At 42.7% G+C, this 16,362-nt stretch overlaps 1 protein-coding gene across 4 annotated transcripts in view; it reads right to left on the reverse strand.

Moving 5' to 3' along the window:
- Positions 1–16,356, reverse strand: part of LOC125613545 — a 37,541-nt gene extending 21,185 nt beyond the window's left edge. For all 4 annotated transcript variants that reach the window (XM_048794091.1, XM_048794089.1, XM_048794090.1 and 1 more), the window contains exons 1-6: positions 16,137–16,356; positions 13,608–13,836; positions 11,803–11,955; positions 4,408–4,556; positions 1,906–2,046; positions 917–1,062 (exon numbers count right to left, since the gene is read on the reverse strand). In XM_048794091.1, coding sequence (XP_048650048.1) covers positions 917–1,062; positions 1,906–2,046; positions 4,408–4,556; positions 11,803–11,955; positions 13,608–13,787 — 769 coding nt within the window. In that variant the 5' untranslated portion in view covers positions 13,788–13,836; positions 16,137–16,356. The remainder of the gene's footprint in view (positions 1–916; positions 1,063–1,905; positions 2,047–4,407; positions 4,557–11,802; positions 11,956–13,607; positions 13,837–16,136) is intronic.
- Between the last annotated feature and the right edge of the window lie 6 nt (positions 16,357–16,362).

Raw genomic sequence — 16,362 nt, forward strand, 5'->3', positions numbered from 1 at the left:
GAGATTGAGCCAACAGGTAAGTATGTGACCTAAATCCCTTCTTATTGGAAGCAAGAGGCTTGTGCCTTCTGCTTGATTACAAATCACAATGATGTAACCCTGGGGCTGTTGGCAGGTATATAAACTGTCTTTTCTGCTTGGAGAAAGCCTGGGAGAGGAGGCCAACCCTCCAAGGGAAACCAGTGTCAGGGGTAACAAACTTGAGGGCTCCTGATGACATGGTTTGAGCCCCTCCACTCATTCAGCCGTCTCTGAAGGGAGCTGCGCCCATGGACATCCCAGTTATGTGAGTCAATAAACCCATATTGCTCTTTAATCCTGTTGTGATGCTTTCAATTTTAACCCGGAGAATCTGATGAACATACTGTATTAGTTTCCTGTTGCTGCTGTAACAAGTGAAAATAAATTAAGTGGCTTAAAATAATACCAGTGTAGTTAATCTTATATTCTGGAGGTCAGAAGCAGAAATAGATCTTATAGGTCAAAAATGGTGAGTGTCAGCAGAGCTATATTCCTTTGGAGACTCTGTGGAAAATTAGTTTCCTTGTCTGGACACCCCCACATTCCCTTGCTGCTGGCCTTACTGCAATTTTTGCTTCTGTTGTCACAGTTTCTCTGACTCTGACCCTCCTGCTGCCTTTTATAAAGATCCTAGGGATTACACTGTCCCCACCCATGTGTTGAGGCTAATCTCCACAACTCAAAAATGCAGAACTTAATCACATCTGTAAAGAGGTAACATTTACAGGTTCTGAAGATTAGGACAAAGACATTTGGGGGGGGCATTATTCTGCCTCCTGTACATCTAAAGAAGAATCTCCATTGACTAATAAGAAGGTCACTTTTAATCACAAAGCAGTTTCCTCCTTCCAGGTGGCCCCCAAAGGAACATAGAGCCAAGTTTCCCAGTGCTTACTCTGGAGCAGCTGAGGGGGATTTCCGGTGTCTGGTAAGGCCATGACTGGCTGGTCTCTCCCCTGCATCTCTGCATACTCTGCCATGGGTCTGAGGAGAGCCAGGGCTCCAGAACATTGCAAGTAGTTACCGTCAAGGTACAGTTCACTAGAGAAGAGAGAGAAATAATTGTTCATCAGTGTTAGTTCCATTTCCTCAAATCAGGGCTTAAGGTCTTCATCTGATACCTGCATACCCATGTTCATAGCAGCATGACCCACAATAGCCAAATGATGGAACCTGCCTAGGTATCTCTCTATAGTTTAATGGATAAAGAAAATGTGGTATATGTATACAATGGAGTTTTAGCCAGCCATAAAGAAGAATGAAATTATATCATTTGCAGGAAAATGGATGGAACTGGAGATCATTATGTCATGCAAAATAAGCCAGACTCAGAAGGTCAAGGGTGATGTGTTTTCTCTCCTATGAGGAAGCTAGAAAGGGAAAAGGAAAAAAAGTGGTGAGGGGATCTCATGAAAACCAAAGAGAGACCAGAAAAGTAGAGGAAGGGGATTAGAAGGATGGAGGAAGGGAGGGAAAGAAAAGGTACTGGGGAGTGATATTGACCAAGTTACATTGTTATATTGCATGCATGTATTTATTTATTATCTATTTATTATATACTATATATTATGTATCATTTTAATGCACCCGTAAAATATAGAAAAAAGATCTTCAGCTGATAAAGTAATATGCCTAGCCATAAAATAATCAATCAATAGATCATAGTAAATAAAAAAAAATAGGCCATGTCATAAATAGATCTAGTGACTGTGTCAGCTGGCCAAACCCATGCATTCAGCATGACAGCTTTGATCCCCAGACTTAGCTAATGGATCTTTCTCTTATATTAGGAAAAACCAATCAAAAATAACTGTCACGATGGGTTGTGTGGCTGAAGAGAAAACGTTGCCAAGACGAGCGGGGGGAGGAGGGGCCACGTCTCACCATATGGCACTCTGGCTGAGGAGGGAGCCCAGCCGCTGCCCACTCGGGGGCTCCAGCCCACAGTAACGCAGACTGAGGCTGCGAAGCCTTTGGTGCTTCTCCAGGCCTGAGAAAATACTCTCAATTTCTTCACTTCCAAATCTACAGGAAATGACAGGAACAAGTTAGCGATTTTTAAACCTCTGTAGCTGGCTGCATTACTAATCATAAAGCCTTCCCCAGGGCAGGGAGGGGCATTTCTTCTAAGCCCTGGCTTGGGTTTCCAGAGCCAGGGCTGGCAGTGTGTGGGGGGGGAGGTCAGCCCAGGTGTAGACCGAAGGGGACCAGAAGGCTGACTCTTGGGCAAAGGGAGCAGAGGATGGTTTGACATGCCCATTCTAGCAAACAGAGGGAGAACAAGCTCTGAGCCTTGAGGTTGGCACTATAGACATGGGTGAGGTGGCCCCGCTGGCAGGATGGGAGGAGGCTGAGAAGACCCCAGCAGCACCAAGACCCTATAAGGAGGGGCCTTATAAGGTATGTCCTGAGCATGTTCAGGAAAGTTCAACTTCTCATTCTCTGTGCTCTCTCACCTTGGACCTTACAGTCTTTAGTTTGCAGAGTGAAATCACAAGCATCTTCCACACCCTGCTTGGGTAGGGATTGGTACCATGAATGGGTCAGGAAACTGAGGTTCAATGAGGTAAAGTGAGATCATCAAGGATTTGGCAATGTCAAGGCTTGAATTTTAGAATGAGGTGGGTAATATTATCAGAAATAACTTTTTAAGTGTATTAGCTAATTAACAAGTAATTATGGAGGGCCTCTGACCTCCATACTATGCCAGTATCCCAGCTGGATAGGGGTGCAGTCATGCAGGAGAACGTAGGGCATCTTCCCTGGTGCACTCACAGCTCGCAAGGGAAAATTCTTCACCCAGAAGCTGCTAACCTGCAATTTCTGTTGAGGTCTCAGGTGGCGCTTTCCATCTACCCAACCCTGATAACTCTAGATTTCTATGCTTTGGCATCAGCAATTATGTTAACTGACAGTTAAGGCAAGCTGATTCCTGAAGATGGGAATTTCTTTTTTCTTCTCTCTTTCCACTGCATAGGGTCCCTCCCAGGACCTGGGGCTTAGCAGGGTCTCTTAGCAGTGGGGTTGATTCTTCCCAGTAGAGCATGAGAAATCAGGGGGATGCCCAAGCCGATCCCGCATTTGCTGCAGGGTGTACTGAGGACCCTGGGCTTTCTGCTGCCCTAGGCTGGGAGTCCTTCTGCCTAGTTTTTAAATTTTTAATTTATTTTTATTTGTTTAGTTGTAGATGGGCACAATACCTTTATTTAATTTATTTATTATTTTTGTGTGGTGCTGAGAATCGAAACCAGTGCCTCACACATGCTAGGCAAGTGCTCTATCACTGAGCTACAACCCCAGCCCATTCTGCCTAGTTTTTGTTGATGGACTTGTTCAGTATCACCACGGTCCTGACAGGACCCTCTCTCTTTAAGGGACTTTGTGTCTCTGTGACATCATTTCTCAAGCAGGAATCATTCCTCTCACCTCATGGCCCACTGGTCTTTTGGGTACAAGACCCCATCTGGCTACATGGGAAGAGTCACAGACTCCTCAACTTTTAAAGTGGAAATCATCTCAACGAAATCAGAAAGTTTCCATACAAACAGTCTGAAATTGTCTGTGAATGGTCAATAATGGAGCCCAGGAAATCCAGTGTCATGGATCAGAGTGGGCACTCACAGCTCGCGAAGGAAAATTCTTTACCCAGAAGCTGCTAACCTGTAATTTCTGTTGAGGTCAGGCAATTTGGATTCACATCAAGGCTCCATCCCTAGCCTCTGGATGACCTTGAACAAGTCTTCCCTCATCTCTAATCTAGGACTGGAAATCCCATAGGTCATTGGGAGAATAAATGAGCTAATCCCTGAAGATGCTTGGCACACAGTAAGCACTCAATAACCATCTACTGGCATTATTATTATTATTATTATTATTCTCCTCACCCCCAGACCCTCCCTGTTGGCACCCCAGCTCTATGAAGGACGTGCTCTGCTCCTCCCTAACATCTCACCTTTCTCCCCTGCTCCTCTTCTGGTGACCACTAACCCATCACCTCAGGAACTATGGTTTCCCTCATCTGAAGTACCACAAAACATGTATCCAGACACGACTTTCCATGGTGCATTACGCCGAGTCAAGAGCATGTCTTTTCCCACTGTACCGAAAACTTGCTTGGACAGCAGCATTGCCTCATATACATATGTATTGTCCCAGCAGTGGGCACAGTGTCTTCTATAAATTGGCCTTTGACAGATATTTGTTCAAAGAGCAAATGAGTGGAAGAGACTCTTTTGAGAACACTGACATACTCAGGCACATCAACTCTCAGGAGGTTTTGGAGGGTCCTTTTTCAGCCATGCCTCGCTGAGGCACAGGAACCCGGATGTGGCCACCTCTGGCTGCTGTCTCCCCTGCTACCTGAGGAACTCCACATTCCAGCCTTACCTGCAGTAATCGAGGACAAGGGAATGCAAACAGCTCAACTGCAGAGCCCTCCCCAGCCGCCCTAGAGACCAGAGATCCATCTTGCAATCAACAATTTCCAAGGTGGTAAATGGACAGGTGGTGCGCCCCTTCAGTTCCAGAAACCACGCCTGAGAAGGCAAGATTTACAACATGCTTACTTAACCACGACAGGTGCGCTCTGTGCTTTCATATGCTGCTCACATCAATTGCACTCATTACTTCAACATTGTTGCCTTGAAGATAATCTTTAATCAACCAAGGAAAAGAGGGCATGAAAAATCAAATGGCTTCCCTTGAAAATAAAGATTCATTGAAGAATTATACGAGAAACTCTAAGCTTTATGATGAGGCAAGATGTATTTCAGGATTTGATTTTCGATGTTATTAGGGGCTGAATTATGTGCCCCCAGTACCTCAGAACATGACTGCATTTGGAGATGGAGTATGTAAAGAGGTAATTGAGTTAAAATGAGATCATGGGATAAGCTGTAGCCCAATATGACTGGTGTCCTTATAAAAGAAGGAAATTTGGACACAAATGTCCATAGTGAAGACCATGAGAAAACTTAGGAAGAAGAGAGCCGACTGCAAGCTTTGCCTGGCTGCTCTGTCCTGAGCAACCTTCCTTCACCATACATTTCTGCCATGATGTTCTGTCTCACCTTGGACCCGGAGCTATGGAGTTGGCCGACCATGTGATCCATGCAATCCAAAATAACCTTTTTCTCCTTCAAGTTGTTCTTGTTGGCCTCAGGAAATCAACCCTACCGACGCCTCTGTCTCAGGCTCCCACCTCCAGAAGTGAGAGATACGACTTTCTGTGGCTTAAGCCACCCAGCCTATAATACTTCATTATGACAACCCAGCAGACTAAGATGTTGACTTTCTAATCAGCAAATGTATCTTCCTATGGTTGTGTGCTTTTAAGTAGAGAGACACAGATATGCCGCTCTTATAATTCAACAAAAACTTTATAATAAATTATTTGTCATTCATAGTCATGGTATTCTTAGGGTATGGAGGTCCACTCAGAACTGGACTGTGCGAATTCAGCCTCTGGATGCTTTTACTACTGAAGAACCCGGACTGGGGACAGCACATAAGCACTTGGAATGCCACTCCCACCCTACATGCCCCAGTATCTATGGCAAGGCCATTTCTATCAGTAACCGAGGATATAACTGACAGTTAAATCCCTATATAACTGAAAGGAGAGGCTACGTAAAACTATAAATTATGAGAATGTCACAAAGTCACTTTTCAGCGATTAGAAGCACCACAGTCTAAGGATTCCTTTGGCTCAGAATTTAAGCCTAGAAGAGGCCTTGGTGGGATTTGGGAAGATTTAGGGTTCTTCGAGGTAATGACATGTTGGTTGTATATAGGATTCCAAATTATACCTTGGCTGGGAATAAAAAGGCACTTGTAACCTTAACAACAGGGCAGGTACCTGAGGCCTCTGTAATGAGAGATGCCAGTTTGAATGCTGGATTAGGTTTCTCCAGCTGTGTTTGACAGAGGAGACCATGTGGCACGTCACGTCAGTGTCCATGCTAAACAGGCTCTTGACCAGGTCCCACCACTCCCAACCAGAGATTGGTGGTGTCACACCCTGGGCACCAGCAATGTTTGTCTCCAGCACAGATCCCTTAGCAACCTCCAGATGTGCAAGAGGGCCACATTGGAAGGATCTGTGAAAGATCACATCACACATGCATGAGCAGCCTCTAGTTCTGGCTCCACTGGACTGGCTACCCTGACTGACTCTTCGAATAAAAGCAACTAAAAATGCTTCTTACTTTTTTTTTTTGGGATACTGGGGATTGAAGTCAGGGGCACTCAACCACTGAGCCACATCCTGAGCCTTATTTTGTATTTTATTTAGAGACAGGGTCTCACTGAGTTGCTTAGCCCCTCGATGTTACTGAGGCTGGCTTTGAACTCGCAATCCTCCTGCTTTAGCCTGCCAAGCCACTGGGATTACAGGCGTGCGCCACTATGCCCGGCGCTGGTTACATATTTAAGATATCTTTTAAAATTTATTTTTTTTAACCATGACAAAATAAACACACACAAATAACACTGACATTGTGATCATTTTGAGTAGAGAGTTCAGGGGTCTCAGGTGTATTCTCATTATTGTGCAACCATCACCACTATCCCTCTCCAGAACTCCTTTCATCTTGCAAAACTGAAACTCTGTGACAGTTAAGCAAGACTTTCAGGTCCCCTCTCCACCCATTCCCTGCCCTTGTTCTATATTCTGTCTATGAATTTGATTACCCTAGGTGCCTTATATAAGTGGAATCATATAGTACTTGTTCTTTTTTGACTGGCTCATATCACTTAACATAATGTTCTCAAAGTTTATTCCATGTTGTAGTGAGGCTTCCAATTTTTCCACATCCTTGCCAACACTTACAGTTTTCTGCTTCTTGATAGTAGTCTTCCTAATTGGTGTGAGGTGGTATGACATTATAGTTTTTACTTGCATTCCTTAGTGATTAGTGATGTTGAACATCCTTTCATGTGTAATTGGCCATATAGCTTCTTTGAAGAATCTATTCAAGAATCAATTCCTTCCTCTTTAAGTCTGCATAATAGTCTATTGTATATTTTGCTTATTTATTCACCTGTCAAGGGTACTTGAGTTGCTTCTATCTTTGGCTGTTGCAAATAATGCTGCCATGAATATGGGTGTTCAAATATCTCTTCAAGACCAGCTCTGCTTTCAATTTTTTGTATATGTACTCAGAAGTGTAATTGCTGGATCATATGATAATAAAAGACACTTTTAAAGAACCACCAGTTAGGGGCTGGGCTTGGGCTCAGTGGTAGCATGCTCGCCTAGCATGCGTGAGGCACTGGGTTCGATCCTCAGCACCACATAAAAATAAAGACAATAAAGTCCATCAACAACTAAAAAAAACCAAAAACCCACTAATTAGAAAAAATGGCCCACTAGTGCTCTCTGTTAGGCTGTCCTTGGTCACAGTTCTGTAAACAACATAGATTTAGGTATGTTTTTTGAACTTCATATAGATGCAAGAAAGAAATGTACATTTGTTTGTGACTCTCTCCATTTTTACATTATGTGTGTGATAGTTGTCATATTTTATTTTTCATAGTTGTACTTCATTCAATTCATTGCTCTTTGGTGTTCTACCATATGAATATAACATAATTTGTCCATTCTACAATTGATAGACATGAATATTTTCCTATATGTCTCCTAGTACCTGTGTATATATATATATTTATGGTGGATATGAACTTACATAATAGAATTGCTTTGGAATCAGTAGATACTGTAACAGTTTTCCAAAATGATTTGTACCAACTTAAGCTCCTACCACAGGGTATAAAAATTTCAGTTGCTCTACATCCTCTCTGACACTTATTAACAAACACTTATTTTCACTACTCCTGTGGCTGCATAGAGATATCTCTTCATATTTTTAATTTGCATTCTCCTTAATCCTAATGAAGTTGAGCACCTCTTCATATATTTATTGGCTCTTTGATAACTTCGGTGAAGTTCTTATTCAAGTTTCCTGATCACTTTTCTATTGGTTTGTTTGACTTTTACTAAAAAAATGTGTGGGAGTTACTTAGGTGTCTTGCATATGGATCCTTTTTGGTTATATAGATAGCAAAAATCTTTGCCAGCTCCATGGCCCACCTTTTCACTCTTGCTGGTGATTTTTGTTGGATAGAAGCTGTTACTTCTAATGGAGTCCATCTTATCAATCTTTTCTTTTATGGCTCTTTTTGTGTTCTGTTTAAAATATTTTCTGCACTGTAATGTCCTGTTGATGTATATCATCTAGAAACTTTATTGTCTTGCCTTTTGGTCTATAATCTTCCCAGAATTATTTGGGGGATGATGTGAAGAAGGGATCAAGTTTCTTTAGGCCCATAATAATAGTTAATTGTCTCAGCATCGTTGGTTGAAAAGACCATCTTTTCCCTACTACTCTGTATGGTAATCTTTGTCAAGAATCAAAATGTCCACATAGGTGTGGTCTGTTTCTTCTATATTGGTTTACTTATCTATCCTTGCAGCAATATTATACTGTCTTAATTTATGTAGCTTTATAATAAGCCTTGATGTCTGTTAGAGCAAATTCTCCTGCTGTGATTTTCCTGTCCAAGATTGTCTTACTTATGCTTGGCTATTTACATCTCTCTATAAAACTTATGATCACGTTTTAAAGTTCTAGAAGGAAATCATTTTTTTTTGTGGCTCTTTGATTCTTGCTGAGTTGCCAGCCTTCCATCGGGGATCATTTGCTTCTGTCTGGAGGATATGTTTTTGTATTTCCCATGGGAAGATAGGCTGGTGACAAATTCTCCCAGTCTCTGTGGGTCTGGTAAGATCCTTTTTTTTTTCACTTTCATTTTTGAATACTTTTTGGGGTGTAGAATTCTCAGATTTTCTACTGGTGAGTGGCTTCCTTGGTTTCTGTTGAAGTCAGATGTCAATTTTTTATTATTATAATTAACTCAACATTAATTTTTAAAAAATCAATGGTGTTGACTGTAACGTTTCTATACATGCATATAATGGACTTGGCAGGTGTCAGTTTTATTACTGCTCCTTTAAAGGTACAGGTGCTCCTTGACTTATGATGGGGTTATGTCCTGGATGTATAAAATGCACCTCAACTTACAATGCTAAGAGTAGATGCACTTAATATACCCAAGGTACCAAACTTCAGAGTTTAGCCTGACCCATCCTAAACATGCCCAGAACACTTATGTTAGCCTTCAGTGGGGCAAGATCATCCAACATAAAGCTCATTTTATAATAAAGTGCTGAATGACTTTCCACCATAAAGTCAAAAAATCATAAGTTGAGCAACATAAAATCAGGTTCTGTCTCCAGTGTGTTTTCCATTGATCAATTGTAAGATTTTTCTCTTCTTCAGTAGTTTCAATATGGTGTTTTTAAGTTCTCTTTGTATTTAACTTGTTTGGGATTCACAGCTCTGCTTGAATATGAGGTAATGTCTTTCACCAGTGTGAGAAAGTTCTTAGCTATTATCGTTTCAAGTATTGCTTTTATCCCACTCTATTCTCTTCTCCTATTGGGACTCCAGTGATACATATGTTGACTACCTCACTTACCTACGAGGTCTCTTCTCTTCTGACTATCTTCTGTTATTTCATGCTTCACTACACATATTTTGTTCTGGCCACATCATTTTTACTAATTATCACTCTAAATTTGTTTAAAATGCTGTTAAACCCATTTGTTGAAGTTTTAATTTCTATTACTATATAGAATGTCCATCTAGTTCTTTTTTTCCCCTAATTTTTGCAAAAATCTTGGGGTTTTTTTTTGTGTGTGTGTTTTTGTTTTTGTCTCATATTTCTTTGAACACTGTAAACATAGATTTTTTTTTTTTTGGTGGGGAGGGGAGAGTGTTCCAGGGATTGAACTCAGGGACTCCTGGCCACTGAGCCACATCCCCAGCCCTATTTTGTATTTTATTTAGAGACAGAGTCTCACTGAGTTGCTTAGCATCTTGCTTTTGCTAAGGCTGCCTTTGAACTCAAGATCCTCCTGTCTCAGCCTCCTGAGCCACTGGGATTAGAGGTGTGTGCCACCACGCCCAGCTGTGCTTACATAGATCTTTAAAAGTACATGTCTGATAATCCAAATATTTGAGTCCTTGTGGGCTATTTACAGAGTCATTGTTTCTACAGCCTGTGTATCTTTTCTTCATGCCATTTTGTCTCCCCACACAGTTTTTTTTCTTTTTTTGCATACTGGATTTTATTCTTGACAAAATTGTTTACAGATATAATTGGAGGCATATGATGTTGTAATTGTCTTCCAAGGAATATTTTCATTTGCTCCTGATCCATGGGGCACCAGCAATCTAGGATCCCTCAACTTAACATTAAAACTTGAGATGATCAGAAAATAATCTGTGGTCCCTAAGGACCTCTCTGTGTGTGGTTCAGTTGTGTTCCTAGGTTGCGGCCCTTTTCAGTCTCAGCCCAGAGCACGGGAAAGTCCACTAGGGTCTCCTCAGAAAGCCAGTGTTTCCTAGCGTTGGCAAGATTGCCAAAAGCACTGTTCAACTTTTCTGTTTCTCAACTGCCTTCTTTTAAACCAGACAGCTCCAGGGATAATTGTAATGTTCTCTTCCCTGGGTCTCCACCTTCCATTAGGTCATTGGTAGTGTGTGTGTGTGTGTGTGTTTTCCACATTTTAGCTTATGTTGCTGTTGTCAGCGAAAGAATTGGTCTGAATTATTTGCCTGTTCCAGAAGTGAAGTCCTTCTCTTCAGCAATAATGGAAGTTCAATTTTAAAAAACAGTTAATCTGTAATTGTATATGTGATATAGGATATGACAGCACTTGAAAGTAATGAGTGTGGAGAAATCTTGACAATATAATGTGAATGAGAAAGGTAAGTCACAATATCATACATCGTACAATTCCATTTATACAATTAAGCTCACAGGAACATAAATAATAAAAGCATAAAATACGCAAGGGGTCCGTACACATCAACTTAGGCTGGTGGTACCTCTGGGAAGTAGATTGAGAAAAGAAGTGAAATGAGGCTAAAGCTGTTATATTGGTAAATATCTACAATTTTATCCCTTAAAAAAGCGTATTATGTTGGATGTGGTGGCTCACACCTGTAATCCCGGCAACCTGGGAGACTGAGGCAAGAGGCAAGAGTTCAAGACCCGCCTTAGCAATTTAGCAAGGTCTTAAGCAAGGTAGTGAGACCCTATATCAAAAATAAAAAATAATTAATAAAAAAATGAAAGAACAAAGGCTGAGGATTGGTTCAGTGGTAAAATGCCTCCAGGTTCAATTACCAGTACCCCCCCCCCCAAAAAAAAGTAGATTATGTGTGAGAGGTGAGTCTACAGATGTGAGTTCTATTATTCTCTCCATTTTATATATTTGAAATGTTTTACTAAAAATGTAGTGATAAAAAAAGAAAAGAAAAGAAAACCTTTCAACATGTCTATCAATAGCCAAATAAACTAGGGCTGGAATATATGATGTTAAACGCTTATATACAATTTTAAAGTTTGAAGGAATATTTTTTTTAAAGGTAAGCCTAGAACAGATCCAAAGTCTTTTTTTCAAATATTATTTTAGTTTTACTCTTTATTTTGTTTATTTATCTTTATGTGGTGCTGAGGATCGAACTTGGTGCCTCACACATGCAAGGTAAGCTCTGCCACTGAGCTACAGCCCCAACCCTGAAGGAACTTTTTTTTTGTGTGTGTGTGTGCTGGGGATTGAACCCAGGACCTTATAGCATGTGAGGCAAGTGCTCTACCAACTGAGCTATATACCCAGCCCCCTGAAGAAACATTTTTAAAACCATAACTCACAAGCCTGGCGATCTCGGGGTTGCTCAGCTGAAGGCCCCAGATGCAGATCTCTTTTCCGAGCATGTAGCGCTCCTCTCGAATGGTCAGGAGCAAAGGTTCCAAGGACACTGGTAGGATGCTTGGAGGGGAGTTGTCAGGTCTCACAAGTGTAAACTGGAGCATAAGAAAAAGCTACAGGTGGGCATCAGTGTGTGTGGAAAAGGAATATTGTCATTAGACAACGTCGGAATAGCTTTTAGAATATTATTAACTGTGGGCCAGGTGCACATTGGCAGTACTCCAGCGCCAATTTACAAAGTTCCTGCCTCGTGCAAAGCTCAGTGGACTTTAGGGCAGAGACTTTTTTTTTTTCCCCCTGCTATTGGGTCAGAAAATCAATTTAGTAGGATTCAACCAATTTTTCTTTTCTCCTCTTTAATAAAATAGAAAAAACTGGAAATTATCTGAGTACATCTTATGGAGCAAAAATAATGATTGTCTCATGAGGCTTTTATTTTAATGCTATTCAGAATTATAATGGAGGCCCTCCCTAGGCAGCCCATCCAAGTCAACAGTGTCAACAGCCCTTATGGTCGTACTGATGCTCTCTGGTGCTTATTTACTGGGTTTGGAATGCTAATTGCACTTCTTTTGGTAATTGTAATAAAAACAATTGGAAATCATCGCTGAGAGGACTCATTTGAGCAAGATTTATGATTGATCCTTATCATTAAGTAGTAGAGGCCAAGTGCAAGAACTACAGTAGAAAATATTGACTAGTAATTAGCTTACCACAAAAAGAATAGCCGTGGGAAGATTTTCCATCAGGATGAACAAGAAGATGTTTGTCTGTATAAGATGTGGAGGGCAGATGGGGTGGGAGGGGAGGGGGGAAGAAGAGGGGGATAAGGGCAGCAGCCTGGGGGTGAAGAGGGAAGGTTAGAGAGGAACATGGGTTCTTCTGTTGTGAGGTGCAGTGGAATCATCTTCCTGCCCCAAAACACATTCAGGGAGAACATGATGGGATGGATTCAGCCCAAAGTAGCCTTAGAATAATGATCTTCTATTTCAAAGCTCCCATCTCTAATAATCTTGCTTGACCTGGTGTCTTGTTTGGCACTCCACATTCTAGGAAATCTGCCATCTCTGATTATCAGAACATGGACCACCGTTCTGGGCTGGTGATGGAGGAGTAGCGAGGCTGTCTTTGGGGCACGAGGCACGCCATCTGGTCTATCACCTGACCCTTTCCCATGAGGTACTTGTTTTATTTTGGTGGTGACCTCGTCTCTCCTGTCCCCCTCACATTCAAGCCCTATATTTAATCTCAGAAAAGGCATGACATCAGGACTCCCCCCCCCCCCGAAAAGCAGAGCTCACTGCACGTGAGATGGGCCTCACAAGGAAGGTGGGTGAGCGGGAGTCTGGCTTGAAGACAGGGCCACAGGGTTGGCCACGGCAGGGAGACGTTCACTTGGAAGGCCAGGGCATGTGGCTGGTGTGCTAGGAGGGGAGGTACTGTGATGACGAGGGAAGCTCTGGAACTGGACCTTCCAGATGTGGAGTGGGGAGAGGAGCTGGGTGATCACTCCAGTTGAGAAGCGGGGTGAGAAAAGGCAGGCCCGCTGGGGACAGGTGCTGCCGCAGGAGCAAGAGGTAGGAGAGGAGCTCGGCTGAGCAGGCCCTTGATCACTGGCCATGATCAAGGCTTTGAACTTCATTGGGTCAGGAATGCAGAGGGGGTGACTGAGGACCCTTGTTCCTGGAGGCGTGACCCCCAGTCAGTCTGTTTTAGAGAAGACTAAAGACAGATGGCCCCTGCTCACCTTCCTGAGGCTCTGTTCACTGTCAATGCTGCTGTTCAGGTCCCTTCTGATGGCTGGGCACACAGACGTCTGAGACTGCGAGCAGTGCTTCTCATAGGTTTTCAGGAACTTTTGAAGAATCGGGACAATGGGAAGGGAAGCCCCTTTGGTTTTGCGTTTCCCTTCCTTAGCTCTTGGCATTGTTTTGTAGTGTGAGATTCCACTTGGATTCTGAAAACAGTCACTTGTCCTGAAACCCAACATACAGGTGTTTTTTTCAAAGTACAGAACTTGTCTCTCCCTCTAGGAGCAACCAACCTTCCTTCCTTCCTTCTTTTCTATTTTTTTTTTTTTTTTTTGCAGCTAGAGATTGAACTTCACACCTCACACAAGCAAGCCTCTACCATTGAACCACATCCCCGGCCTCACCTCCTCCCTCTAAATGGGGACAAATATTGCTGCACACTCTTCTGTGAAAATCTTATTAGAGTGTTTTGCTTATCTTAAATGGGGCTGGGGAGTCAAGATAGAGAGTGCAGAAAGGAACTGTTCAATTTCCAATTTCCATGTTTACGGATCCGTCTTCTTTCTTTAGGATTCTTTAAAATGGGGGCAGCACCCATGGACTCAGATAGAAGGGAAAGCAATTAACACTAACGCTGAGTACCAAGTATTACCAGGGACACACTGATTTCAAAATGGCACAAGTCTTGCCAGGCATGATAAATATCAAAGTGCTTAAGAATGTGGACTTTGAAGGCAAGTAGTCTAGTGTTGTCTCTACCACTAGACTCACTGGCTTTAGGTGAGTTATGAAGCCAACTGTCAAATGAAATATGGTTGTTGTATAGATTAAGTCAATTTATAAAGCACTTTATACAATGCCTGGCACACACTGGAAATACCCCAATAAACTACATTGTTGATGTTATTATTATTCTGTTAGTCATACAAAACCACCCAATTAATACTGATTTTGTTTCTTAAATCAGCCAGCTCTGAAAGGTCCCTACATATGATAGCTAAAGGTAACGGTGAGCCCTCTGATCTGCATTCACATGGACAAAGGTTTTCAGAAATTATTGTAGTTTTCCCCTATAAAAAGGTTTCTAGAGAGAGATTGTCCAAAGTTGTCTTACATCGAAAGGGCTCTTGAGTCTAGATCTGGTGGAGCTAAAGAAACTGGAAAGAAATGGGGTTATTGAGCAAAGTAAATGTCAAAAGGAACCTGGCTCTGCGATCTCACGATCACTTTTCTACTGTGCAACCGCAACAGTTCTCTTGCCTGCAGTGGGTCTGAATAATGTTCTCTACCCGGGGCCAGAATAATGTTTTTGAAATATAAATCAAATCTGTCTAATGGTTTCCCATTACATTTGTCTTTATTTTGGGGGAGGGAGATAGTGGGGGGGGGTATTGAACTCAGGAGTACTGACCACTAAGCCACACCCCCAGCCCTATCTTGTATTTTAATTAGTGACAGGGTCTCACTGAGTTGTTTAGTGCCTTGCTTTTGCTGAGGCTGGCTTTGAACTCAAGATCCTCCTGCCTCCGCCTCCCGAACTGCTGGGATTAATTTTATATGAGTATTCTATCAGTTAATGAGAGAGGGATATGAATATAAATTTTTCTACTTCTGCCAATTTTGTTTTGTATATTCTAAGGCTATGTTATTAGGTACCTATAAATTTAGAATTGACAAATCTTCTTGAGGAATCAATCCTTTTTTGCTTTGTGCTTTAGAACCACAATTCCCAAACTGTATGTTGAGGTGCTCAGAGGCACTGCAACACACTTAAGGGCACTATGGGAGATTTTAAATTTTCAGGAGAAATCCAGTCAACATCTGTAGGTGCTGTGTGAGCTATTAGCTGGATTAGTTCACAATTTCAAATTAGACCTCATTGGTATTAGTATCTTATTGCTGCATAACAAATGATTCCAACATGAGTGAAAAGCATTCTGGAAAGAAAGAACGAACCCAGCAGAACACAGAGACACATACATAAGGGAAAAATTATAATTTTTATAGACCAACATCAAAATGTCACCAACCTTCTCTTATAAACTACACACATAGATTCTGTAAATGCTCTGTTAAGACAGCATAATATTTTGTCACAAGAATTTTTTTATGTCATTTCTATATACAGTAAATGTGGGCCAGGTGAACAAAGACTGGGGCGCTTCAAAGCCACCATGGATCGGTTGGTTCCTTACAGAATAGTTACTGAAGGTCCAGATGTGTGTGCCTCCCCTGTGCTGGGCTTTACTTATCTGAAGGTGACTCTCCCCCACCCCCAGCGGCCTGGAAATGGGACAGTGGAGGCGGGAAGCTGAGGGGATGAGGGGGGTCAGGAGGGCTGCCCTTGGTCTCCAGGGATGCGGGGCAGACCCAGCTCTGAGCCCCCTGCTCACCCAGCTTGGACAGTTGCTGACTCCACCTCGGAGTCCCAGGGAGCAAGGAGGAGGACAGGAGTGGCCCCTTTATGGTCTTCTCCGAGCACACAGCAATTTACATGCGTTTCCGAGAAAAGCCAAGCTACCCACCTGGAGCCCACAAAGCGCCCTGGGGCGGCGCACAGTCCGGGGCCTGGACGTTCCTACAGGGAGAAGCGGTGGCCCCCGCGGGGATGAGGCGGTGCCGGGTGCACAACCTCGGAACACACCAGGTCCCAGCCCTGTGGCAGCCCTGTCGCGAGCTTTTAACCCGGGCCACACGGTTTGGGGGCCCGGGCGACCTCGGCGGGCCCGCCCTGGCACGGCGGCTCCTAGC

This window comes from Marmota marmota, unplaced genomic scaffold, assembly GCF_001458135.2.
Source record: "Marmota marmota marmota unplaced genomic scaffold, marMar, whole genome shotgun sequence".
Taxonomy (NCBI): Eukaryota; Metazoa; Chordata; class Mammalia; order Rodentia; family Sciuridae; genus Marmota; species Marmota marmota.